The following is a 27,870-nucleotide window of genomic DNA, read 5'->3' on the forward strand; positions in this document are numbered from 1 at the left end:
TGCAGTTGCGTTGGCAACCTAGAGGCCTAAGATGGGTAACTCAAGTGCCATTTCACCGGCTGTCTTACTCTCCACGCTGAAACACAACAATGCAAGCACTGCTGCTTCGCGGCAGGATTAGCGAGCAAGATGGTGGTGGCAATCCGGGCGGATCTTGCACAAGGTCCTACCACCTGCAAATGTTTGTTCTTCGTACATAAGCAAGCATTAGATAAGTACTATTTTATATCCAGAAAGACTTCGGTATAGGTCACTTTTATGGTTTTATTTAGGTTTGGAAAATTAGGACTAAAACCGACGTAATGGGCTCAACCCTACTTATATTATAAATGCGAAAGTTTGTGTATCCGTGTGTGTGTGTGTGTGTGTGTGTGTGTGTGTTACTCCTTCACGCTAAAACGGCTGGACGGATTTGAATGAAAGGTATGTAGATAGCTGGTCGTCTAGAATAACACATAGGCTACGAAATAAGAACCGCTGGGCTTAGAGTCATTAATTTGGTATTTAGATAGCTGGACGTCTGGAATAATACATAAGCTACTTTTTATTCCGATAAAATCTTGAAATTTCAACCGCTGGGTTTAGAGTCATGAAATTTTGGACAGTTGTTCATAACACAACCTCAATGAAGACCCCGATCTAAATTTTGGGAATTCCCAGGGGAATTCTGTAAAATCCCGGAATCACAATTGTAACTACCAGATCGCATAGTTTACGCGTGCGAAGCAGCGGGTAAACTCTAGTTGCATAATAAATTACAAGCAAAATAGTATTAGTGAATTTCAATACAAAATCACTAATACTATTTAATCCTACTTCGTTATGCAAATGGTGTCTGAATACTACTTGTATTTCTTTAAAAAATGCTAGCTGTGTTAACTGAGCTTCAAACACTGATTTTTCGCGTTCAAATTTTCACCCTGGTATGTAAGATTTTTCCTCACTCACCGTAATTCGGTCTTCTCAGGACGTACATTTTGCGTCGTCAAGCCGGAGTCTTAAATATCGACCCGCCGAGATAGCATACCGCATAGCGTGCACTGTGTAATAGCAATTTGCGGGGTACTTAGCAAACGTAGCAGATAAGGGCGAAGGGTTTCCATGGTGCCACCATAGAGGAGCTGGAAGGACCAACTTGGGTTTTATGTTTACTAAAGAGGCTGAACTTGAGCACTGGTAATGAATGAGCATTCTAGCGAATGCTAAGTATATGACAGGTAGCTCACAAAATAAACAGGAGCGTTTTTATTTGGGGTTCCGTAGCCAAATGGCAAAAAACGGAACCCTAATGGATTCGTCATGTCTGTCTGTCTGTCTGTCCGTCTGTATGTCACAGCCACTTTTTTCCGAAACTATAAGAACTATTGAAATTGGTAAGCAGATGTATTCTGTGAACCGCATTAAGATTTTCACACTAAATTACAAAAAAAAAACAATAAATTTTGGGGGTTCCCCATACTTAGAACTGAGACTCGAATTTTTTTTCATCAAACCCATACGTGTGGGGTATCTATGGATAGGTATTTAAAAATGATATTGAGGTTTCTAATATATATTTTTCTAAACTGAATAGTTCGCGCGAGAGACACTTCCAAAGTGGTTAAATGTGTGCCCCCCTGTAACTTCTAAAATAAGAGAATGATAAAACTAAAAAAGTATATAATGAACTCGTACATTACCATGCAAACTTCAACCGAAAATAAGTTTGAACGAGATCTGGTAAGTAGTTTTTTTAATACGTCATAAATCATCAATCAACTCAAATAAAAAAAAATGTGTACGAAACCCTCGTTGCGCGAGTCCGACTCGCAGTTAACGGGTTTTAGTGATCATTCTTCTAGTATCGTATAGTATAGAAGTACTTCTCTAGATCATCATTGAAGCGAAATGATAGTTAATTTGCTTTGAGCTTTTTACTGACAATCCTACATATTACATATAAATGCGAAAGTTTGTCAGTGAGTGAGTGAGCGAGTGAATGTTTGTTACTCCTTCACGCTGAAACGGCTGGACCGATTTGGATGAAATTTGGTATGTAGATAGCTGAACACCTGGAATAAAACATAGGCTACTTTCTATTCCGATATTCCCACGGGATAGGGATAAAATCTCGAAATAACAACCGCTGGGCTTAGAGTCATGAAATTTGACATGATTGTTTTTAATGTAACGTCAATGAAAACAAAGATTTAATTTTCGAGATATCCCACGGGAATTTTAAAAAATCTCTAAATTTCAATTCAGCTGCTGGATCTTATGATTTACCTGATACACGGGAGCAAGATTGAATCGAATGCGCGTACGCGCTCAAGCCTGCGTATCGTCACTACTTTGAAAAAAACGCGTATCTAAAATCAATATGTAAACAAAATTGAACCTTGACGTAATGTTCATAAAGCTCACTTAGAAAATTATCGATTTTGAGTTACGAGTTTTTATTAAAGTAGTGACGGTATTCAACGCTCGAATAAAACAAAATGGCGGCATCCGTATATTTCACAACTAACGTTTGGCAACCTGCAGGGCTACTGCGAAACTCGAAACTCGAAGTTCGTATCGTACCGTCCATCTCGCTCTCGTATTAAATAGTATATGTGTCAGAGGGACCGCACGACATGAACTTCGAGTTTTGAGTTTCGTAGTAGCCTTGTTAATTCATTTCACAACGTTTAATTTTGCAAAATATAAGAGCCACTTGCAGGCTTTTTAGGCTTTAGGCATGATAAGTTTCAATTTCGCGTGCAAGTCGTAAGAGTAGGCAACGATTTATACCTAAACTTGACTTTTGTTCGAGAGAGTCCTGTAGGAACTAGGCTGTATACCGCTGGCAGGTGGTAAAACTGACCACCTGGCAGGTTAGATTGACGTTGTTTTGTATAAGGATAGGATTTTTTATATTGTATGTTTCTAGAATTTGACTTTAAAAACGATTGACAGCGGTATACATGCCGGAGGGCAGATTGCTCTAGATAGCCTAAGCGACTGGAACCATTTTATGTAAATTATTTATAAGTGCTACCAAGTTCTAAAATAAAATATAAATAATTAAAGATTGAAGATATTGTTTATTTCATAACAGTTTAAAGTCACGCGCGTAGATCCCCTGTACCTACCTTATAAGCTCTTACCAAGTTACAGTCCCCACAGTCCCTTCTGTACTACAGTACTATTAGTTATTCTGTGCTTTAGGTATAAAACGTTTTTGCAAATTTACTTATAAGCATTTATAAGGCAGTGACGAATTAATGCCTCTTCCAGGGCTGTAGATCGGTGCATACATCAACCGGCGGCCGGACACCGGACCGGGCCGTAAACGCGGAGACGCTTTATTGATTTATATTTACCCTCCGACTGCGCGCCCGCGCCGGATTATGGGCCATCAGGAATACAGAACTTGGCGGATTTTTCGCACGGCTCAACATTTTTACTGAACGTCCATTTACAACCTGTTTTTTTTACAGTTAGGTTTTATACCTCTATTTTCCGCAGCGTCAGAACGGGAGGTATGGAGGCCAAGAAGGAAGGCATTTTCCTAGCGGTGGGAAATATAGGCTAGAAAAAAGAAAAGAGTTATTTTTAAAATCATTCCACTTTTAAGAGGCTAAATTAGAAAAAAAATAGACCAAGAGCGTGTCGGACACGCCCCAAAATAGGGTTCCGTAGCCATTACGAAAAAATTAAGTAATATTTTTATAGGGATTTCGTATATTATACGGAATCTTCCAAGTTTAGGTATATTTTATACCTTAGGCTGCTATTTACTCTTAAACTACTAATAATTCTCAAGCAAACTTAGCTGTTATAGTTTTACTTGTAAGTTTGATATACTTACTACCATCCTGAACTTTTTCAATTTTTTCCACCCACCGGTTTAGACTTTAGAGGGGGGCGGGGGACGCACGATTTTAATGTAAATTTGTACTTTTTAAAGTTGAATATTTCGCAAACATATTACTGAATCGAAAAATCGTCGTAGCAATCCCCTAATGGTTTTAAAAGACCTATCAGACGATACCCCACACTATAGGTATGGATGAGAAAAAAAAATCACCCCCACTTCACGTCTATGGGAGGCAAACTAAAAAAATTGTTTTTAGAATTTTCTATTGTACCATTATGTCGGCATAGTTTACATATATATTCGTGCAAAATTACAGCTTTCTAGCATTGATAGTCCCTGAGCAAAGCCGCGGACGGACAGACAGACAGACAGACAGACATGGCGAAACTATAAGGGTTCCGTTTTTGCCATTTTGGCTCCGGAACCCTAAAACAAAGTATTTAGAAAAAATATACCACAAGCTCTACGGTGAAGGAAAACATCGCGAGGAAACCTGTAGAAACCTGCGAAGCAATTCAATGGTGCGTGTTAAGTCCCCAATGCGCACTGGGCCCGCGTGGGAACTCAAAGTCAAAGTCAAAATATCTTTATTCAGTTTAGGCTATAACAAGCACTTATGAATGTCAAAAAAAATCTACCACCGGTTCGGAAAAACCTCTGTTGAGAAGAATCCGGCAAGAAACTCAACGAGGTATATATATTTTTTTAAAACAGATTTACAATATTATTAAATGATATGTATACATCACAAGTATTTAACACAACTTTATTTTTAACACAGTAGGTTCGCTATTTGAAGGGATCGCTAATGCGGATCGGAATTATTTCCAAATATCCCTGTCCATGATATAATCATTAACTTTATAATACGCCTTTGATATTAATGTCTTCTTGACAATAGATCTGAATTTTGTATCCGTTTCATTTATAATATTTTTTTGGATTTTTATTATAAAAACGTATGCAATTTCCCAGAAAAGACTTTTTGGTTTTATCTAGTCTGTAAGATGGAACTTTAAGCTTCCCTGTGTTTCTAGTAGCCTTTGGCTTATCGACGTTAGTGGGAAAATCACATATGTTCTTCCTAACATACACATGATTATTTCAAAAACATAAAGCGATGGCAGGGTTAGGATATCTGTTTCCTTAAAAAAAGATCTTAAAGATTCACGCGTCTTCAAATTATAAATTGCTCTAATTGCTCTCTTTCTCTCAACTATGGCCCAAGCCCTCCTGTTCTGAGAGGAGGCCTGTGCCCAGCAGTGGGAAGTATGTAGACTGGGATGGATTATTATGGTATTAAAATAGTCATCCTAATTGGTCTTTAATTATCTAAATCATAATGTCACCTCGGCTTATTAGGTATATGTATACGTTATGGTGGTTAGAGAACCCGACTACGAAGCTTTAGGTTCCGGGTTCGATCCTCAGTCGGGGCAGATATTTGTATGAATAATACGAATGTTTGTTCTCGGGTCTTGGGTGTTTAATATGTATTTAAGTATATATATCTACCGGGTGTGGCCTGTAAATATGAGCAAATAATTAAAACATAGATCGTACTCCTCAAACTGAACAACATTAGTTCAGCGACTTTTAAAAATAATTAGTTTTTTATGTTTTATTACATTTTTAAGTTTATTCGAAGAAGCAATGTAAAGCAAAGTGCTTGATGTTTGTAGCGTGACAGGCGACGTCAGTTGTGTTCTAGGATGGCGTACATTGATAGCAGTATTTAATGTGTATAAAAAAGGGAAAATTCAAAGACTCCATTATTTTAGAAGTCGCTGAACTAAATTTAATGTTAAATATAATGACCCGGATAACTCACGTCTTAAATCGAGTTTAGCTCGACATGTTTCGGGCTAATCCGTAGCCCTTCGTCTTCGGAGCAACGCGACTCAGCGGCTGCTGCAACACGCGCACGAAGGGCTACGGATTAGCCCGAAACATGTCGAAATAAACTCGATTTAAGACGTGAGTTATCCGGGTCATTATATTTAACATGAGTGAGTCTCACGGTAGTTTCATGTTCAAAATTTAATGTTGTTTAGTTTGACGAGGAGGATCTATGTTTTTATTTTTTGCTCTTAATACAGGCCACACCCGGTATATATATATTATATAATCTGAATCTCGGAAACGGCTGCAACGATTTCGATGAAATTGTGTATGTTTGGGTTTCGGGGATGACAAATCGATTTAGCTTGGTTTTATCTCTGAGAAACGCTTATTGTTGTAGCTCGAGCAAAGCTCGGTCGACCAGGTACTATCTATTTAAGTAAGTTCATCCGTAACCCAAACCCATCACTCGTAGTCTCAAATCTCGGGCTTTACGATGTGCTGAATATCAATGAACAATAATTCGTAAAACCACAAGTTCTCCCCACCACATGCTACAGGATGTTCTGTTTCAAAATTCGTAAAATTATAAACTTCCACATAAATTTAACGCGCGGTTACAATATGTTTGGAACGGCGTGTTGTCATAAAAAAGACAATATTAGGGTTATTTTCATAAACAGGCACATCTATTAGAATTTTATTTGTTGTCGCCCGAGATCCGGCAAGAAGGGCGTAAGTGTGTACAAAGTCTCACCAACTTACGACCTTTTGTGGGATTGGGAAGCTAGAGCCGGTGCCAACGCGGCTGGCACAGATAAGAACAGCGACAGCACTGTTTCAAAACACGCCTGTCTTTGTTAAGTCACAAAATCGTTTCAATTTTAACCTTGATGGGGACTTTTACGGATTCACGCAGTCATCATTCACCATCACTTCTCATATTTCGTTTGTGTTTTTGTTGGCTTCTTTTCTTTTTTGACGGGCGATATATCGCTAAACCACGATATCACATCTACTGTGTCGCTTAAGATACCGGTTACTTATCAGAACTGTTCAGTGTAGCTTGTCGCCGTGGAAATTTCTCGGTGTCTTCTTAAAAATATGTTGTTATGGGGTACAAATCCACTAAAAGTTAGAAGTTGTGACAGCTTTAAGGCAATTTATTCATGGCTCATCTCCTAAGCATGCTAGTATATACAATGCAAACATTTTTCTAAGCAAGGGTATTACTTATGTCGTAAGTCGGGACAGAATAACATAACACTTTTATAAGTTGATTCAACTCTAGAAAGCAGAAATGTGGCGTAGAGGTATCGTTTACGAATAAATAATCAAACCCCATTCTCAGTGTTAAGAATTATTTAGAACAATATGTTTATAGCTTACCTACTGATAACGGGGTTTGGTTTATGTAATATATAAGACAGGTAATTGCACAACGGGAATGATAACATTCCCTAATCTTGCTTGATGCGCCACAATAACGCACAAACAAGTTTTCCCAAACAGCTCAACCAAAGTTTTTTTTTCAGACGTTTATTAAAGCAAGTGAATGATCTTCGCAACGGCCGCCGTTGCAGGTGTTGCTCAACATGTCGTTTGACAGAACAAAATACAATTCGACGGTTTACGCGATAACAAATAGATGCGGTAAAAATAGGCCGAGGCATGCGCGCGCGCAGCGCTGAGTTTGGGGCCACGAGAATGGCGTGCGACGCGGCAATGTGCGTGTCTTGGGGGAGGGCAAACCGGGGCATGGTTTACTAATGTTTCGCAACTGACGTTTGGCAACCTGATTCATTTCGCAACTGTTTAATATTTCTGAAACTGTAAATATTTCAGGATTTTAATAAAACTAACCTAACCTTACTTAAAGGGTTTTACACAAGGGCCCTGACATAAATCCTGAAATACTTTACAGTTTTACCCCCTTATTCATAAAACTTAACAAGGCTATGTTAACTAACAAATGCTTTGTCCCTTTCTAACAAATACAAATGTCGAAGTGACAGATAAGGACAAACGAATTTTAGCGGCATTTTAACTAAAATAGGTTTGATTGTCGTTTATGAATAAGAGGGTTAGAGTTTGCGAAATGAATCAGGTTGCCAAACGTTAGTTGCGAAATGAACGGATATCCCGGGCCATACATATAATAAAAATAAGTAGTTTTTTTTTCGGACAGCAAAGTGGCCAATAATAGTTGGTTTACAAAACTTAATTGTTATTAACTTAACGTATTGTTAATGTACACAATATTCTTACGAGACTATGGTAGTAAGCAAATAAGATATATTATTATCACAGTAACAGTGATATATTAATGTGATAGATAATATAAACAATAATTCGTTTTATCAGTAATGTAAAGAAACGAATTAAATATTAAAACAAAATAAAATTAACCTAAACTTATAATATAACCTACCTTTTTTATAGTTGGGCCTGTATTGTTCTGGAATTACAATTAATATTATTGTTATAAAAAATTGTATATAGATAGATACATACTTAAATACATACCTACAAACTAAGACCTAAACTACAACCTAAAAACCACCATTCCGCGTCGTACCCGGCTGAAAGGTGCCCATAATGCCAGCCGCATTTCCCCGCTGTATGGCCAGCGCCACCTGCTGAACCAGGTACGACCCGGAGCGGGTCGCAACCCCTGTCCCGTATCCCGTATTATTATTACATTAAATCAAATTACATTAATTTCCATGACATTCATGTACACTGCCTTATTAATTAACTTCTGTTTCATTTCAAATTAACACATCACATTGTACAATCAGCAAAAAAGTTTCTGTTCAAAATGTTTTTTTTATGGTGGTATCCAATAGGCGTCCACCCGCTTCGTGCAAACCGCGTCAGCTACGTTGGTTTCGTGGCCACAAATGATGCTACATCAAACACCACGGCTGTAGTTTACGATCTATAAATCCATATTATTATAGACCTGCCAGTCGAAGCGAATATATCAATAGGCCAGCCCTTCACGGGACTGTTTAGATCGATAAATAACACTGAATTTACTGACTCAAACGAGACTGAAATGATGTTACAGTGAATTTAAAATAATTTGATGAATGACACTGTAAAGTCACCAGCATTAATATCTGCCACAAGCGTGCAAAAATATCTGACACGTCCTTCCGGCCCTAGAAATAGAGTCGTATCAGATTTATGCACGCTTGTTGTGTCAGTTATTAATTATTATTTTTTCTCTCCGCCAAAGATTCTTTTTATTGTAACGGATAACTCACGTCTTAAACCGAGTTTAGCTCGACATGTTTCGGGCTATTTCGTAGCCCTTCTTCTCAGGAGCACGCGACTCGGCGGCTGCCGCAACACGCACACATATCATTAAATATCATTTCATTTCATGTTCAATGATATGTCTATAATTTTCATAATATAGTTTATGGCAAATTCAGGATTTGTCAAATATCGTATATACAGTCAAGTGCAAAAATATGTATCTATTCGAACCACTCAAAAATATGTTACCACTTACCACAGCCTATTACATCGGAATAAGAGTCTGTGGTACCTACATATTTTTGAAGGGTTAGGTAAGCCCATATTTTTGCACTCGACGGTACAATACGATATTTGAAAAATCCTGAATTTGCCATAAACTATATTTTTTTTTGCTACCACCATCTTGCTCGCTAATCCTGCCGTGAAGCAGCAGTGCTTGCATTGTTGTGTTTCGGCGTGGAGAGTAAGACAGCCGGTGAAATTACTGGCACGTGAGGTATCCCATCTTAGGCCTCTAGGTTGGCAACGCGTTTGCAATACCCCTGGTGTTGCAGATGTTTATGGGCGGTGGTGACCTCTTACCATCAGGAGACCCACTTGCTCGTTTGCCTTCCAGTCGCATAAAAAAAAAAATATGAATGAAAATTATAGACATAATTATACAGAATCTTTGGCGGAGAGAAAAAAATTAATTTGACTGAAAATTGGGTTTATAGTTATTTTTTTTACAAAAATATATACATAGCGGTACAGAACTTAGCTCACCAAAATAACCTATTACTACATACATTTGAGGGCCAAATTTTTTTCCGCCCAGTATATTTGTCTCCTTCTAAAACGCTTTTCTCTATGCATCAAGTACGACGCTATTTGGATGTGAAGTCACATGCAGAATGCCTTTCACTGAGTAATCTTGAATTTCCATTCTTTAATAACTCTGTTATGTGTAAAAGTAACTTTAAATGTTCCACTAGCCTATTTCATATTCTCCAAAGGAACGAAGCGGCGAGACAAGTGTATGTGTTTGTATGTTTGTCCGTCTTTCACGTCGAAAAGAAGCGACGGATTAACGTGATATTTGGCATAGATATAGTTTATGAACCATAGAGTGACATAGGCTACTTTTTATCTCGTAAAAATGCACAGTTCCAGAGGACGATGCCGCGGGCAAAAGCTAAGTAGATTAAAATAAAAATAACTCGTTCAATTCTACGCTAATAGCGATTAAGCCCTGATCATATCGCGTTCGTAGAAAACGGTCTGATTTTTTCTTCGATGCACTTTGGCACAGGCTTCGTGCACTATCTTCCGATGATTAAAAAGTAAGTTGGCGACATAATATGTTATATGTTTTATGTTATATGAGGGTCTCTGTGACAGGATATACTTTGTTTATTAAACCAATATACTAAAGTGACAGCACGAAATGTCAAATGTAAAAATAATGTGACCAGCATGATATGAATAGTGCTGCTCTCTGATTTCGGTTTTCGACATAATTTCATATACGTAATCGATAAAACATAATATTTTATGGAGAAGAAATCATAATAAATAAATGTCAGAGAGAGAGAGAGAGAGAGAGAGACGCTGTTTTTCAGTGTGACCCATGTCACGGGAAAATTCACACTAATTGACCTAGTCCCAAAGTAAGCTTAGCAAAGCTTGTGTTATGGGTAATAAGCAACGGATAAATATAATTATATAGATAGATACATACTTAAATTCATATCAAACACCCCAGACCCGAGAACAAACATTCGTATTTTTCATACAAATATCTGCCCCGACACGGGAATCGAACCCGGGACCTCAAGTTTCGTAGTCAGGTTTTCTAACCACTAGGCCATCTATCTGGTCGTCTTAAATTAAATTAAAGTATTCAATAGTCTACTTACTATACGCATTGAACTTTTAAGCAGAACTTGCTTAGAATCAAAACTCAATTTAAACATCAACATCTACAAAAAGTCGAAATATCTCCTAAACGGTGGCATTTTCATTAGACCCATTTTCATTTTTTTAGAATGTCTTAAGTACGTCACAGATCCGTTCACATCTTAACATTTTATACGTATAACATAGGTACTTACCGAAACTTTTCGGTGATTACCGCTTGTGGCACATCACTATTATGAGGATGTCAAAAACAGGCAACACATGAAACGTCATTTTAGTATCTTGGTTTTATAAACAGAGTATAGTCGGCGCTAGTATCGCGTGATCCGTTAACTTTGACATTTGTGTCGATGAATTCAGCCAGTCGCAAGCAGGACTCTAACGTCAAAGACCCAACCACTGCTGGGCACAGGCCTCCTCTCAGAACAAGAGGGCTTGGGCCATAGTTCCCACGCAGGCCCAGTGCGGATTGGGAACTTCACACGCACCATTGAATTGCTTCGCAGGTTTGTGCATGTTTTCCTTCACCGCATAGCTCGTGGTAAATTTCAAATGTAATTCCGCACATGAATTTCGAAAAACTCAGAGGTGCGAGCCGGGCTTTGAACCCACGACCCTCTGCTTGAGAGGCGATAGGTCAAACCATTAGTACAAACTGGTGTCAAACTGACAAGAGTTTCTATGGGCGTGTCACAAAACATCATGTCGGTATTTCCATGTCGGTATTCTACGTCCGGTAAATAGTGTCACCTGTCAAAGAGACATCCGATACTAACGCCATCTAGCGTCATCTAGCATCATCACCTGTAAAAACCTGCTGATTGCTGATTTATGTTCCAGTAACTTTGTGCGGCGTTTTGATGCCAAAATCAAACGGAAAAATCTCAAATCTGTTTATTATTAACAATGCCCAGCCAACTAGATGGCGTGACATCCTTAAAAGCGGGGCTGGAGTGTGCCAAGTGTATGTCCAGTAACTCAGCGACGGGTAGCAGCCGCGCGGCCAAGGCTTTGAGGGTGCTGATCACCTGCGGGCCCACCATTTGGGGCTTGGTGGACAGGATCGTGACCGCTTTGGATTTGATCGCGTAGTTTATCGTCTGACGCAGATAGAACTGGAAAAAGCGTGTCAACACATTAGGATAACCTAACCAACCAAAATTTGGAAAACATCCGACCTTGTCACTTCAATTCAATATCTCGAAAACGCCTGAACTGATAATTTATTGAATCAGGCGTTACTTTGCGGAGGTCCATATCAATGAACTAAAATAATTTCCTTGCTCACCCGCGACCTTACGATAGCAAACTTATGCAAAATATGCGTGTTCATGCAGTTCCTCCACCTCCACACTGTAATAACACTCACAAATCACACAAACCCGTCTATCACCACCACCACACTACACTGACGCGTTTCGAACTCAACCAGAGCTCATCTTCAGAGTGACACAACCGTACACCATGCTACCAGTTGTTAGACTAACGAACCACAACCACCGTTTTAACTTGTCACTGTAACTCCCCAAGTACCCACATACGTTTTATGAAACAAAACAAAACTACCCACAAATTATTAATACATTTTTAACCGTCCTTCAAAACTACCTTGATTTTTATTTATCTACTGTCAAGGCATGTTTTATTAACTACCATTGCTGAAATTAGATCCAAGCCGTAGCAAGGGAGATGAAACTAAATTTACCTGCTCATTAATAACTGATGAACTGATGTTGACAAAACATGTCTAAAAACCATCGCCAGAAACTCTGATTAAAAAAAAACCTGCATTCAAATCGGTCCACCAGTTTAAGAGCTACGGTGCCATACTAGACACACATAGCGGTCAAGGTTTACTAATGATTCGGCGAAAATTATTTAGCAAAATATTAGCTCCCAAACTATTTATCCCATATTTTTATTTAGGCGAAATGTTATTTCCCAACTCAACATTTCGCACTGATATCATTTCCCAACTACTCATTTGATAAATTATTATTATTCAAATTATTACCTGGGATTTTTTTAAGATGTCGTTTAAGTTTTGGTCAAACGTATTGATTGGCATACCTTAACTTAGCAACATATTGAATGGCATACAACCTACTTTCCTAGTGGCAGTTATCCTGGCTGCTATAAAAAAAACCTAACATCGAAGGCTAAGGCGGGAGCTACGCTCCGCTTCGCTCCGCTTCGCTCCCGCCTTAGCCTTCTGAACCTAAACTATCCAAGTCGCTTCTGCTCCGAGCCGTCTTGCTCGCTCGCTTCGCTCGCTCGCACAAATTTTAAAGTAAAACCTTGCAATATAAAAGTTGGCCAAATGTTATTTGACAATTTGTTATTCGCCTAAGCCAATCATTTGCTACATAATTATTTGCCACATAAAAGTGTGATGAAGAATAATTTTGCAATATAAAATTGTTGCGTAATAAGAAAAATGCGGAGTAAAGTTATGCCAACGAATTGTTTGCCAAATGAAACTTTGGCGAAAGATTGGTTGCTAAGTGAAATTTGGCGAAACATATTTCGTCGAAAAGGCAGTACACCAGCGGTCAAACTTATAACACCCCTTTTGCGTCGGGGGCTAAAACAACATTAATGTTGCCGTCATCCTTAACTAGATTCCGGTTCGTTTTGGCGGCCATAAAGTACCGAAACTACTCACGTTGTTAACCCACCTGCAGTAACAACGCGACGCCTAAATGCACCGGCTTGAGTTGCAGCTCCCTGAGCTTCCGCGCCAGCAGGCGGGGGGTTAAGTCGTCGAACTTCCCGAGCTGCGACAGTATCCTCGGTGCCTGGGACAGACAGACATAGACAGAATATAATAAATAGTCATACAGGATGCTAATTAAATAACTAAAAACCAGAGTCCTATTTCACCACGCTGACAGATGAGAGTGCTACTTTTATAGAGAGCCATTTTGAAAATAGTAATAATATTAGCTTTTACCCGCGGCTTTGCGCTGTATCCTCGGGAACTGTGCATTTGTCGGGATTAAAAAATAGCCTATGTCACTCTCTTGCCCATAAACTAACTCTACGACATAAATCACTCGCGCTCCGTTTCGACGTGAAAGACGGACACACACAAACATACACTCTTTCGCATTTTGAAGAGCGAATAAATATTGATATTTCTATTTATTTTTATTTCCGATTTGGAATTCCGAATGCAGTAAATCCATACAAATCTATGGACCTACCACTTATGTACAAATAATAGTTTTCAACTCGAAATTTTCTCCGATTCGGAATAACGAAGTATGGTGGCCTGGATGTATTTAAAGAAAGAAAGAAAATACATTTATTCACAACACAAGACAACAAAATTATTAGTTACAAAAAAAACAACACAAAGGTATGTGTCATTGCGGTTGTGAATCGGACACTGGCTCATTTACGGATCATAGGGATGTTGACACCATTAAAAACCGGCCAAGAGCGTGTCGGACACGCCCGAGATAGGGTTCCGGAAACAACACGAAAAAATTAAAGAAAGAAGAAAGAAAGAAGGCATTTATTTACTAACACAGAAGACACACATATACAGCAAAATTAACACAAATAAAATAAAAGAAATTACAGAAAAACACATGAAAATAGTAAATACAATATACACAATGTTGTGTGTCCCCGCGAAAGTGAAACGGTCGCTGACTCAGCATTAAGTAATATTTTTCTAAAGATTTCGTTTTTTATACGGAATCTTCCATAGTTTAGGTAAATTTATACATTAGGCGCTCGATTTTAATGAAAATTTGCACTTTAAAGTTGTATATTTCGCATACGAATCACTAAATCGAAAAATCGTCTTAGCAAACGACCGTTTTAAAAGACCTATCCAACGATACCCCACACTATAGGGTTGGATGAGAAAAAAAATCACCCCCACTTTACGTCTATAGGAGGTACCCTAAAAAAAAATTTATTTTTATTTTTTATTGTACCATTTTGTCGGCATAGTTTACATATATATCCGTGCAAAGTTATAGCTTTCTAGCATTGATAGTCCCTGAGCAAAGCCGCGGACGGACAGACAGACAGACAGACAGACATGGTGAAACTATAAGGGTTCCGTTTTTGCCATTTTGGCTCCGGAACCCTAAAAATAATTCGAAGACACGACTCCAGTAAAAAAACGCTTTATTTTAACTCTGAAAACCAGATTAATTTTCGATTAACTGCAAAATTAGATTTTTGTTGCTTTAAAACAAATAAATAGTTAGCTGATTGAGTGTGCGAACAAGTGACGTCATAAGTTGCTATTACCATTCAAGCTCTATGGGAAAATTGTGTTTTGACAGCTCATAAAAAGTACGTCAATTGATTGGTGGAGTCAACATCCCTATTCCGAATCGAAATTTCGAATCGAAATTCCAAAACGGAATTCCGAGTGTACGTGGCAGCCCTTATACGAGAAACTTATAACACCCCCCTTTTGGCGTCAGGGGTTAAAAATAAAGCTACCCACAAGCGTTGCCTTCTCTTTCCATAAAACTGAGCCATAGTTAATATCATACATGTTTTACTGCACCCCAGACACCATACCACTCACGTTTCCCATAAAATTGATCATAAAACCCATCAATACATATATATGTCATAATACATAATAATCTTCCCAACCTCCTATTTAGTCCAATTACGCATAAAATAGATAACCTTATCCCGTCGGAGTACAGTTTATATTTCACGCACGCGTGGGTTAGATACGAGTGTGGGAGGGTGAAGGCTGAGCGATATGATTTTCATAGTTTGATACACAAATCGGGATCGGTAGCGATGGTTTTAGGGTTCCTTGTGCCAAAATGGGAAACGGAACCATATTGTTTTTGCTTTAACTTGTAATGACAAAAAAACGCCGGGGCCGGGGGTCGTGGGTTCGAACCCCGGCTCGCACCTCTGAGTTTTTCGAAATTCATGTGCGGAATTACTTTTGAAATTTACCACGAGCTTTGCGGTGAAGGAAAACATCGGAGTAAACCTGCACAAACCTGCGAAGCGCGGTGAAGCTCGATAAATAGTGCGGGATCCCAAGCTCTTGTTTTAGAGGTTCCTGTGCCCAGCAGTGGGACGTATATAGGCTGGGATGATGATGATTTGTAATGACAAAGTATGATGCAAGTTAGCTTATCAGAAAATAATACGCTTATTTTTTTCACCTCACTAGCTCAAAAAAGCTTTCTTTAGCACCGAAATCTGCGTGGAAAGTCGCTTTTTATCCTCTTGGCTGGTAAGAGTTTTTGAAATTCGAACGTTATCGTGAACGGGTGCTCTCTTGAAAATACATTTCGACCGCTTACTTTCACGATCTCGTATCTGGCCAAAAAAATTGCTTTAGAATCATCTTTATGTCAAGTATGATAGAGTGTTGATTTGTTGTATACAATTCGGGTAGATACGAGGTTGAGGAAGTAAGGGTTGAATATTGACGTGTTCACAAAGAAAGTTCGTCATACATTGTTGAAGTAATATTTAAATTTATTTCATTCTTATTACTAAACATTTATTTAGTAATAAAAGGTAAAGCTCATTTCAGTTTTCTGAAATTATTTCAAATGCGTCTATAATTACAAAAAAATTACACAAACAAGAAGAAAATAGATATCAAACGATGAAAAGAAATTCGGAAACTCGATATCGGAACTTGTTGTTTTCAACAGACGACGGACCAATTTTTTTTGCCGGGCTTGCGGTGTTATTTGGCTTACACTTGTCACGACTTAGCCATACGACACCGCAAGTCCGGCAGAAAAAACGGTCCGTTGTCATGTCCGGTCGTGACGAAAGAAAAATTCGTGTTCAATATTTTCTGATAATATATCTGACGAATTAAAATGCTTTAGGACTATACCTGGTGCAGATTGTCGCTGCACGCAGGGTTATAAAACGTGTGTTGCGTAGTGTTATGTTTGCTCGATAGAACTAAAATAGTGTGTACCTAATGTATGCGCTTCAAAACAATGATCACAAAATATCGGTCTCTTCTTATTATTTATTTGTTAATAAGAGTAATTTCGAAACAATAATAATGTGGGTAGTATTTTAATACTGAGTTATTATTTCATCATTCATCAATGATTATTATTTGTCAATAAAAAATAATTAGTAACTTAAAATAAATGCACTTTTACTTCGATTTTAACGTTGCCATAAGACCCATAAGTGCGAGCGAGCGCGCGATACGCTCCGCTGTGCTCGCACTTTTTATTGCCCCGCGTGCAGCGACATTCTGCGCCAGGTATAGTCTATATTTCGTTATGAAAACGTACGCAAATTCGCTGCCGTGCGATGTCAAAAATAATCTCACAGTCATAAAGCCTGCCCTGCCTGCACTGAATTTAAATGCAGTGGCATAAAACGGAACGTGGCAATAAATTTAAATACCGTCGTTAAATAATGAAGACTTAATTAAAACGAGGAATGGAAAGGTATTAGTGAAATTTCAATATTTTTACAAGCTTTTTTACTATTGAACTTTTCCAGTCCGTCTTTTGTTTGTCCGCCATCTTAAGGAGAAATGCAAATGGCGACTCTTGGCTGTCGGCCATCTTGTCGCGCGACTTCAGCGACATAAAGCAGTTGGTGTCGCTGCGACTCCATACTCACAGTGAACACGATGTCGTAAAGCCTCGCGCATGCGTGGAACACTTGGTTGTCAGCCATTTTGTCGTGCATGTCGCGCGACTCCACCGACATGTAGTAGCGATGCGCGGTGTCGATACGACTCTCGGCTGACGTGTTGCGGGGTAGATCCTGAGAACAAATTAATGAGATAAGATCTAGACTTAGGATGCGTATGTCGCATAATTTTTGGATTGCCCGCCAAAACCGTTAATTTTTCGGAGATTTTAAATGGTCACCCGTTGAACTCTGTATGTTAGGTTATGTTTGTTTTTATAACAATTTCGAACGAATTAATGGATCCAGAGAAATTGTTTTTGTTAAAAAAAATATTTGTAATACTAACTTTTTTGCTGACTGAACTATTTGTTGACCGTACATGCATTGTCATCTATAAACAACATTTCCGCACCACAATTCAAAACATAACCGTTGAGGAGTTCCGTTCCGCGGAGACGATCCTAGCTGGACTATCAGAATGTCAGTGCCAAGTATTATCAGCATCACCAGATTTATACAAGTACCTATGTTAAACTTCAAAATCAACCCACTTCTTAACCTGAGCGCTGTGGTGGTGGTGGTGATGGCCTTCGCGTCTGTTCCAGACGAATTTTGGTGTGGTGCCTGTGCACAACATTTTTGGTGGCTGACTAGACCGATGCGAGAGCGACATATTCGTCTACAGACCTGACAAGAGAAGTCTGCGGATATTCGTGCAGAACTGCGGACGTGTATTGGAGGGACGCAAGAATGAGGGCTATCGTTTTTTGTCTCACTAGATGGCGCACTGTTGCGTGAGGTTTTTAAGTGTGGCTTTCAAAGTCTGTTATTACGGGCGTGAAAGCAAAGTTTAGATTAAAATCATATTTAATACACCTTAAAACCGTACCATAAAAATATCGAGCATGCCACAGTGTTCCATAGTCCCCGTTTTGTTCGGAAAAAAGGGAGGACAAAGGTTTCCGAAAGACAAAACTGTCTCGAAACACAGACATTCATTGCCCCGGAACGCATATTTGCCATAACTAATTTCAGATATTGCAAAATATTCACAAAATTATTCTAATTATAAATAAACCCGCGTAGCTCGCCCAAAAACTATGAGATTTGACATTTCGGAGACCTCACGCTACACTAGCGCCTCTAGCGGCGAATTCATACGCGATAGCCCTCATTGCGATGCAGCCTGGCTGGGTGACACTCTTTCCCGGTCCGGATAGTACCGACATGGAAATACCGACCCTGTTTTTCGTGTACACGCCCATAGAAGCTCATGTCAGTTTCTATGGGCGTGTATACGAGAAATAGAGTTGGTATTTCCATGTTGGTATTATCCGGGACGGGAAAGAGTGTCACCCGCCTGACTCAAGGCACTTGCTGACAAGAGCACTGTAAGTGGGTCAAACTTCGGTTGCAAGATTGGACCCGGACATATATATCGACACTACTTTGAAAAAATCTCGTATCTAAAATCAATATGTCAACAAAATTGAACCTTGACACAATGTTCATAAAGTTCAATCAGATAATTATCTATTTTGAGGTACGAGTTATTTTTAAAGTAGTGCCGATATGAACATCGCAAGTTAAAAGCATGTAATAGTACATTGTGTCTTAAGGGCTCAGTCTTCGACTTCGGGCTTCTAATAGACTCTCGTTCGTAATTCTAGTACCGCCCGTGCGACATACAATGTTTTTCATCACATTTGCGAGTAAAATTGTATATTTGTAAAAGAAAAACTAATATTTTTTCAATAATTGCCGATACCGCTGACTGCGCTCTTGGCAGCGCCAGCCTCCGCGCCCCCCTTCCCCCACAGCATGTGCATGTGCCCCACGTGCGCGCGCCGCGCTCCTGTACGCCAGCACGAGCAGCACACCATGCAGTAACAAACTCATTTACCGACCTTGGGCTTCATGACATGAAAATTAGTACGGGCAACGACTCATTTACCCACCACGGGTTCCATGACAAGCACATTAAGGTCGAGGGTTTTATTTGGGGGGTTGCAACCAAGGTAGCCTGCATGTTACGACACTGTTTACGAGCAAGTGTGATGAAAATGAGTTATGACAAACATAACATTACGACTTTCAACTGTTATGGCTCGCATGAGCTCACCTTGGCTATATCAATAAGCTTCATGATTAAGGACGAGTAGATTCTTCGGCTGATCGCGTCCGTGCGGCGGGAGCGGTAGTTATCCACTTCCCTATTGAAACAAAACTTTATTAACAAACAAACAGCGTAAATGAAACTACCATACTACTACAAATTTAATTTGTTAATGTAATTTTATTGGAATAAATTTTTTTAGTAGCCGTGGTGGCCTAGTGGTTTGACCTATCGCCTCTCAAGCAGAGGGTCGTGGGTTCAAACCCCGGCTCGCACCTCTGAGTTTTTCGGAATTCATGTGCGGAATTACATTTGAAATTTACCACGAGCTTTGCGGTGAAGGAAAACATCGTGAGGAAACCTGTACAAACCTGCGAAGCGATTCAATGGTGCGTGCGAAGTTCCCAATCCGCACTGGGCCCGCGTGGGAACTACGGCCCAAGCCCTCTTGTTCTGAGAGGAGGCCTGTGCCCAGCAGTGGGACGTATATAGGCTGGGATGATGATGATGATGATGAAATATTTTTATAAATTTTAGTTAGGGACATTAAAATTCGTCGTTAATTAAGAACCATGCTATACTATGTAGGGTAGAGATGTTAGACTTGAGTCTACCGTTCACCATTATGATACCAGAGTTCATCATCAGAGTAACACAACCGTACACCATGCTACTCAATGTTACTTAGTAACATTTAGTAACATGGTGTACGGTTGTGTTGCTCTGAAGATGAGCTCTGGTTGAGTTTGAAAAGCGTCAGTGTAGTTTGGTGGTGATAGATGGGTTTGTGTGATTTGTGTGTGTTCTTACAGTGTGGTGGAGGAACTGCATGGACACGCATATCTTGCATAAACGTAGCTATCAAATGGTCGCGGGTGAGCAAAATTAATGTTTTAGTTCATTGGTTGGACCTCCGCAAAGTAACGCCTGATTAAAAAAAATAGTTACATGGTAATTATATCGTCATTCAGACCAGAATGATCGACTGAATGCGCCAGAATGAGCCTGTAACCGAAGTCTCGGTAGTTTGTTTTTAAAGACCACAAACCTTTTGACGATGTACTTGATGAGCAGTGACATGGTCCTGTTAAGGTAGACCTGGTTCTCCTTCTTCAGATCGAAGGTCAGCTCACTGTCAAAGTTGGAGTCCTGGAGCGCCTCCACAATAGCCTTGGAGAGGCGTCGGTTATCTTGAAACATTTGCTGAACAAACAAACATGCTCTTAATTTATTTATTACTAGCGGACCCGGCAGACGTAGTCTTGCCCGAAAAAATACTGCATTATAAGTTCAATGTCTCAAAAACGGCTGAACCCATTTTAAATAAAACCTGCTTTCAAAGCAAACAAATCGCATTCAAATCGATCCACACGTTTAAGAGCTACGGTGCCACAGACAGACAGACACACATAGCGGTCAAACTTATAACACCCCTCTTTTTGCGACGGAGATTAAAAAATGGTAACACTGTGTTTGGTAACATTTTATTTGTTACAACGTACAGTGTGTTACCGGTAGCCTAAGGTAGGTAAAGATATAAGATCCTGTGTGAGTAAAAGAGACATATATTAATAGATGATCGCTGGCTGTTCACACTGTCGGCGAGAACTCGCTCTTACATCTTTTGTCGCAGCGACAAGAGCTATAAAACTCGCTGAGCTATAGATACTCGCTCAGCGATGTCAGCTTGGCGGCCGCCCCGCACGAGCGAGTCGAGTAGAGCGAGTAATCGCCCGTCGCACGCGAACACTCGCTTACAGCCGAGCGACAAAACTACACTCGCTTTTCGCTGCTCGCCCACTCGTTTCTAGTTACTCGCTTCTCGCTCATCGTCGGCGGTGGGACAAGTGCCTAAGTAATAATCAAAGTATTGTCAATTTCATTTTGATGTACACTGCCGGCAATTATAATTGTGTTAGAAAGTTAAACAAAGTCTGAATTTTAGTTTATTAATTAAATTAACGTCATGGTAACATTACAGAAATACGTCATTTTAACCTCCCATAAAAAAGCCTGGCAGCCGGTAACACACTGTAGAGTGAGATCCCAACGCATATGCTTTGTTCTAAAGAAGAATACGTTGTTTTCTCATAATTTTCACATCGTTTCGCTTTTTGTTCGCTTGTCTCGTTCATGAAAAGCCTGCTTCTCACACAACAATACGCTGAAATATGTTTTTTTAAATTTGTTTTTTTTTTACCAATAAAAATTCAAGTCGTGATTGTAAAGAACTCTAGGCCGTATTGTGTAACGCAGTGACGTTCGCGATTGCTTTCTCATCTCTTTTTTCCCCTCGTACCGTATGACAGAAGAAATGGTGAAAACGATTATGATTATATGTGTTTTAGAGAATAAGGCCTCGTCTCTATTAAAATGCATAAAAAACCTAAATCACACTTCTAAATAAGTATCAATTCTAAATAAGAACCATCGCTAGAAAACCTGTTTTCAAATAAAAATAACCGCATTCAAATCGGTCCATCCGTTTATGAGCTACGGTGTCACTGACAGACACACAAGCCAAGCAAGCAAGCTAGCAAGCAAGCAAGTAAAGAAGCTTGTGCAAGGTCCGCCCGGATTGCTACCACCATCTTGCTCACTAATCCTGCCGTGAAGCAGCAGTGGGTGCACTGTTGTGTTTTGGCGTGGAGAGTAAGACAGCCGGTGAAATTACTGGCACTTGAGGTATCCCATCTTAGGTCCATATACCCCTGGTGTTGCAGATGTTTATGGGCGGTGGTGACCTCTTACCATCAGGAGACCCACTTGCTCGTTTTCCATCCAGTCGAATAAAAAATAAAAATAAATAAATAAAAACACACAGACACACACAGCGGTCAAATTAATAACACCCCTCTTTTTGCGTCGGGGGTTAAAACTATTAAATTCACAAATAGAAACCTCATCCTCGTTCAGCGCAGCTCCGAGTGCCACAAAAAAACACAAAACCACAATAGCGGCCATCGCTGTAACTAAAAAAAAAAAAACTTTTTAAAATTTAAATTAAAACGTCCCCGTTTTATGCCACGTCCAAGTAGTAAAGCGATTTTATTGGCGTTAGAATTGTTTTAAAAATACGTTGGTAACAATAAAACATGGCGTAACACTTGCTCTGTATGTGTTATTAAATTAAATGCTTATACGATGCTTAGGGCGCGTGCTCACTAGGTCTTAGGAGGGGACACATAATGCTGAAGGGATAGGGGGATAGGGGCTGAATTGGGTTTGAAAAACAGCGCTGGGATGTTATGTTTGTATGTATAACACTGTAGGTACATAAAAAACATAAAAAAACTGATTACGACGAGAAACAGATGTACAAAAGGTAAAAGGTAACTTATCCCATAAAGGGATCTTTTACTGTTAACCTTTAAGGTTAAGTGTTATCTCTGTGAAGTGTCGTATAATTGTAATATATTGTATATTATAATATAGTGTTCTTGTTAAATTAAATGTATTTTCTTTCGTTATCTTCTAAAAAAAAATACGATTTAAAAAAAAAACCTCTGAGTATAATCTACATTACAGTACAGTACTAATATCAAAGATAACAAAGGACATAACATAACAAATAGCATATGTAAAATATTTAAAGATAAGTGCTATTATACATACAGGAATAGACATAAATGACATAGAATTGAATCGAATCTTATATTATCCTGTGTTCTGTTATTTTCATGTGTTTTTATGTACAAGTGCAATAAAGAGTTTTACAATACAATATAATACAATTGAACAATGCATAAATTAATTACGTAAATTTTAATTGTATAAAATCCATTTGCTTATTTTTATATTGTATAATCCGAATAAAGAAATTGTAATGATGTAATAAATAATGTAAGCACTAAACACAATACAATTTAATAATAGCATAAATTAGGTTAGGTACCTACATGTAGATATGAACAGATGGTCGCTGGGGCCGAAAGGTTCTCGAGTGGAGACCGCGGATCGGCAAGCATAGCGTAGGACGTCCACCAACGAGATGGACGGATGACCTGGTTAAAGCCACGGGTTCACGGTGGATGCAAGCCGCTTCCAACCGAGGCAACTGGAGGTCTATAGGGGAGGCCTATGTCCAACAGTGGACGTCCTATGGCTGATATGATGATGATGATGATGATGATGATGATGAAAATCTCTTGTTATTCGTAAGCTGTGTAAGCGGCGAAAAGTGAAGAACTTTCAACTGTTGGCATAACACCAGTTGACCATGTAACCTACTTTTTGAACAAATAAACCTTTGACTTTTGCAGGTAGGACCTTGTGCAAGGTCCGCCCGGATTGCTACCACCATCTTGCTCGCTAATCCTGCCGTGAAGCTGCAGTGCTTGCACTGTTGTGTTTCGGCGTGGAGAGTAAGACAGCCGGTGAAATAACTGGCACTTTGTGGTATTTCATCTTAGGCCTCTAGGTTGCCAACGCATCTGCAATACCCCTGGTGTTGCAGATGTTTATGGGCGGTGGTGATCTCTTATCATCAGTAGGTACCACTACCTTGAGTTTACAGTGACCGTACTCGATAGCGACGGCGTAAATTATTTGTAGGGGACAAATAATTTACGCCGTCGCTATCGAGTACTTTCTCTGTAAACTCATGGTGGTGGTACAAGAGACCCACTTGCTCGTTTGCCATCCAATTCAATTTCTAGGGCCGGTGGAACGTAGATATTTTTGCACACTCGGCTGACCCGGAGGGATCAGATACTAATGCAGGTGACTGTACAAGCTCATGTATACCGGGTGTGGCCTGTAATATGAGCAAATAATTAAAACATAATACATAGATTCTTATTATCCTGTGTTCTGTTATTTTCATGTGTTTTTATGTACAATATAGTACATTGTGTCTTAAGGGCGGTAAATAAGGAATTACGAACGAGAGTCTATTAGAAGCCCGAAGTCGAAGACTGAGGGCTTTAATGAGTCGATGTTCGTAATTCTAGTACCGCCCGTGCGACATACTATGTTTTTCATCACATTTGCGAATAAAATTGTATATTTGTAAAAAAAAATACAATTGTTCCAAATATGGGCGATACCTTAGGCTGCGCTCTTAGCAGCGCCACCCTCTACCTCCCTCAGCATGTGCCTGAGCCGCGTGTGCATGTGGTCCTACTGCTTCGCCATGCGCAGCGCCATCAGTACGCGCAATGACTCATTTACCGACCACGGGTTTCATGACAAGCACATTAAGGTCGAGGGTTTTTTTTGGGGGGTTGCAACCAAGGTAGCCTGCATGTTTCGACACTGTTTACGAGCAAGTGTGATGAAAAAGAGTTTTACAATACAATACAATACATAGATCATACTCGTCAAACTGAACAACATTAGTTCAGCGACTTTTAAATGTGTTATAATTTTCGAATTTTATTACACTTTTAAGTTTATTCGAAGAAGCAATGTAAAGCAAAATGCTTGATGTTTGTAGCGTGACAGGCGACGTCAGTTGTGTTCTAGGATGGCGTACATTGATAGCAGTATTTAATTTGTATGAAAAAAGGAAAATCCAAAGACTCCATTATTTTTAAAAGTCGCTGAACTGATGTTGTTGAGGACGATCTATGTTTTAATTTTGTGCTCGTATTACAGACCACACTCGTTATACCTTGCATAAATTATTTCTCATCACAAACCGAACGGCTTGGTTTAAGAAGCGTATAGAGCGCGTTTACGTTTTTTTGTCGGCTCTTAAATTTAATTAGTAGACTTAGACCTTGCTACGGCCTCACCGTTTGGGGATTAGTACAAGCGTTACAACTTAACTCACGCACTGACTCACAGGGCTAATACGAAATTAAAAATCGAAGTTCGTATTACCGTCCCTCTCACTCTCGTAGAAATAATAATAAGCGTCAGCGCGATGGCAAGATATGAAGTTTGAATTTTGCGCTTCGTATTACAGGGCCGGTTAGCTCAGTTGTATGAAATAATATTTGGGTTGTGGAAAAGATGTGTAGATCCCGAACCCTCGAGCGATTAAACCTTGTTTTTATGTGAAAGTCAAAGTTTGAAAGTCAAAGTTTATTTGCTCAAAAAGTAGGTCAACAGGTATTATGTCAACAATTGAAGGTTCTCCGCTTTTTGCCGCTCACGGCGTACACATTTTGTAACAAGAGATTTTCATCTCTGTAAGTGTCTTTTTATGCTATATTAGGTATAGGTAATTTATTGAATTTACATCATTTGTTAAGTCATTACATTTTTTTATTCGGATTATCCATACTAATACTAATAATATTATAAATGCAAAAGTGTGTGTTTGTGTGTATGTTTGTCCGTCTTTCACGTCGAAACGGAGCGACGGATCGACGTGATTTTTAGCATAGAGATAGTTTATGGGCCAAGGAGTGACAAAGGCTACTTTTTATCCCGAAAAATGCACAGTTCCCGAGGGAACAGCGCGCGATAACCGAATTCTACGCAGGCGAAGCCGCGGGCAAAAGCTAGTCTAATATAAAAATAAGCAAAAGGATTTTATGCAATAAATTAATTCTATGTCATTTATTGAAAACGAAGTGGCGAAGACAATTGAGGTTCCAACTGTGTTAGACAGTAAGGCCTCAAATGGAACCCTATAATAATCAATTTAACTATAATTTCCTTGACAAAGCATGGGATGTCCGCAGGACATACTCGTAGTAGCACAAAGGTTACACCCTGGTACATCATCATCCCAGCCTATATACGTCCCACTGCTGGGCACAGGCCTCCTCTCAGAACAAGAGGGCTTGGGCTATAGTTCCCACGCGGGCCCAGTGCGGATTGGGAACTTCACATGCACCACTGAATTGCTTCGCAGGTTTGTGCAGGTTTCCTCACGATGTTTTCCTTCACCGCAAAGCTCGTGGTAATATGTGGGTATATGTAATGTACCCTGGTACATGATTCAGTTTATTTGACTGTACCTATTACTGACAAGTTTTGGTCGAGTTACTCACATACGAAATGTTCCCCAAAAGTTAATTACACACCTTGAACGGAAACGGGCCTTTTTTAATCAAAAAGTTTACGTCATAATCGTTTTACCTTTCGTAAGAAAACTTTCTTCGGTTCAACTGAAATTCAGTATTCAGTATTTATTTATTGCAACACCTTTTACAAAAAAATATAAAAAATGATGCCCGGTTGGGGCGTGGCAATTTTAAAATTAATTACATTAATAAATTTATACATAACATATTATGCTATTTTAACCTCATGTAACTTTTAGGAAGAGGTTTAAGGAACACTTATAAATTAACTTTATGTAAGGCATCTAAATAAACTACTTATACATTTATCTAGAAATAACATAAACTTAGAACTTATCTGGTATCACAGAATGAATAGATAATAGGAAAAGTAATACCTAGTTCAATGAGATCATCTTTAATGACAATAATAATAGCAGTATAACTATTTTTCTTTATGTTCATACTTAGACACAGGATTCAATCAAAACCAAAATAATTTACTGAATCAGCCGTTTTTGGGGAGGTTCAGGGGAGGGGCTCAACATCAATGTGTTGTTGTGTCATCAAATGCGTTGGGTCTAACATCTGGTAGCATGGTGTATGGTTGTGTTGCTCTGAAGATGAGCTCTGGTTGAGTTCGAAACGCGTAGTGTGGTGGTGGTGATAGATGGGTTTGTGTGATTTGTGTGTGTTCTTACAGTGTGGAGGTGGAGGAATTACATGAACACGCATATCTATATATATAAAATTCAAAGTCCTGACTGACTGACTGACTGAAATACCAACGCACAGCCTAAACCGCTAAAACTAGAGACTTGAAATTTTGCACATAAATACCTTGAGTGCCATAGAACCAACTAAGATGGGATTTTCCGAAATTCCCACGGAATAGGGAAGACATGGGATTTATATTTACACTTCAAAATAGCCATATTTCCATAACCATATTTATTAGAGACTTCAGATTTGGCATACAAGTAGGTAATACTAACAGCTAAAAACTGTTTTCAGGATTTTTTGATATTCCAACGGGATAGGGAATAAATGGGGCTTATATTTTCAATTTAAAATGACCCTATTTCCTTCCCTCCTAGATACTTCAAATTTGGCATGCAAGTAGGTAATACTAGCATAACGACTATCTGTATATGTATTTCGATAATAATCCTTCGAAAAATCAATCAAAACACAAAAAAACTAATCGTGGAAAGTAAGTCTGTTATCACAAAATTTTACGCGAGCGAAGCCGCGGGCAAAAGCTATTTTGCATAAACTTAGCTATCATAAGGTCGCGGGTGAGTAAAGAAATTCCT

General features: G+C 39.1%; 2 protein-coding genes across 4 annotated transcripts in view; one reads left to right on the forward strand and one right to left on the reverse strand.

Annotated features, from left to right (window-relative positions):
- shakB (Innexin family member shaking B) overlaps positions 1 to 27,870 on the forward strand; it is a gene marked incomplete at its 3' end in the record, with an annotated part of 238,533 nt that overhangs the window by 50,622 nt on the left and 160,041 nt on the right.
- Positions 11,729 to 22,701, reverse strand: LOC141437588 (uncharacterized). Its single transcript, XM_074101061.1, has 6 exons — positions 22,497 to 22,701; positions 20,644 to 20,798; positions 19,602 to 19,692; positions 17,465 to 17,611; positions 13,531 to 13,650; positions 11,729 to 11,967 (listed from the first exon to the last, which is right to left on the reverse strand). Exons 1-6 carry the CDS (start codon positions 22,557 to 22,559, stop codon positions 11,737 to 11,739), a joined length of 807 nt encoding a protein of 268 aa, XP_073957162.1. The 5' UTR covers positions 22,560 to 22,701; the 3' UTR covers positions 11,729 to 11,736.

Source organism: Choristoneura fumiferana, chromosome Z (genome assembly GCF_025370935.1).
Source record: "Choristoneura fumiferana chromosome Z, NRCan_CFum_1, whole genome shotgun sequence".
NCBI lineage: Eukaryota > Metazoa > Arthropoda > Insecta > Lepidoptera > Tortricidae > Choristoneura > Choristoneura fumiferana.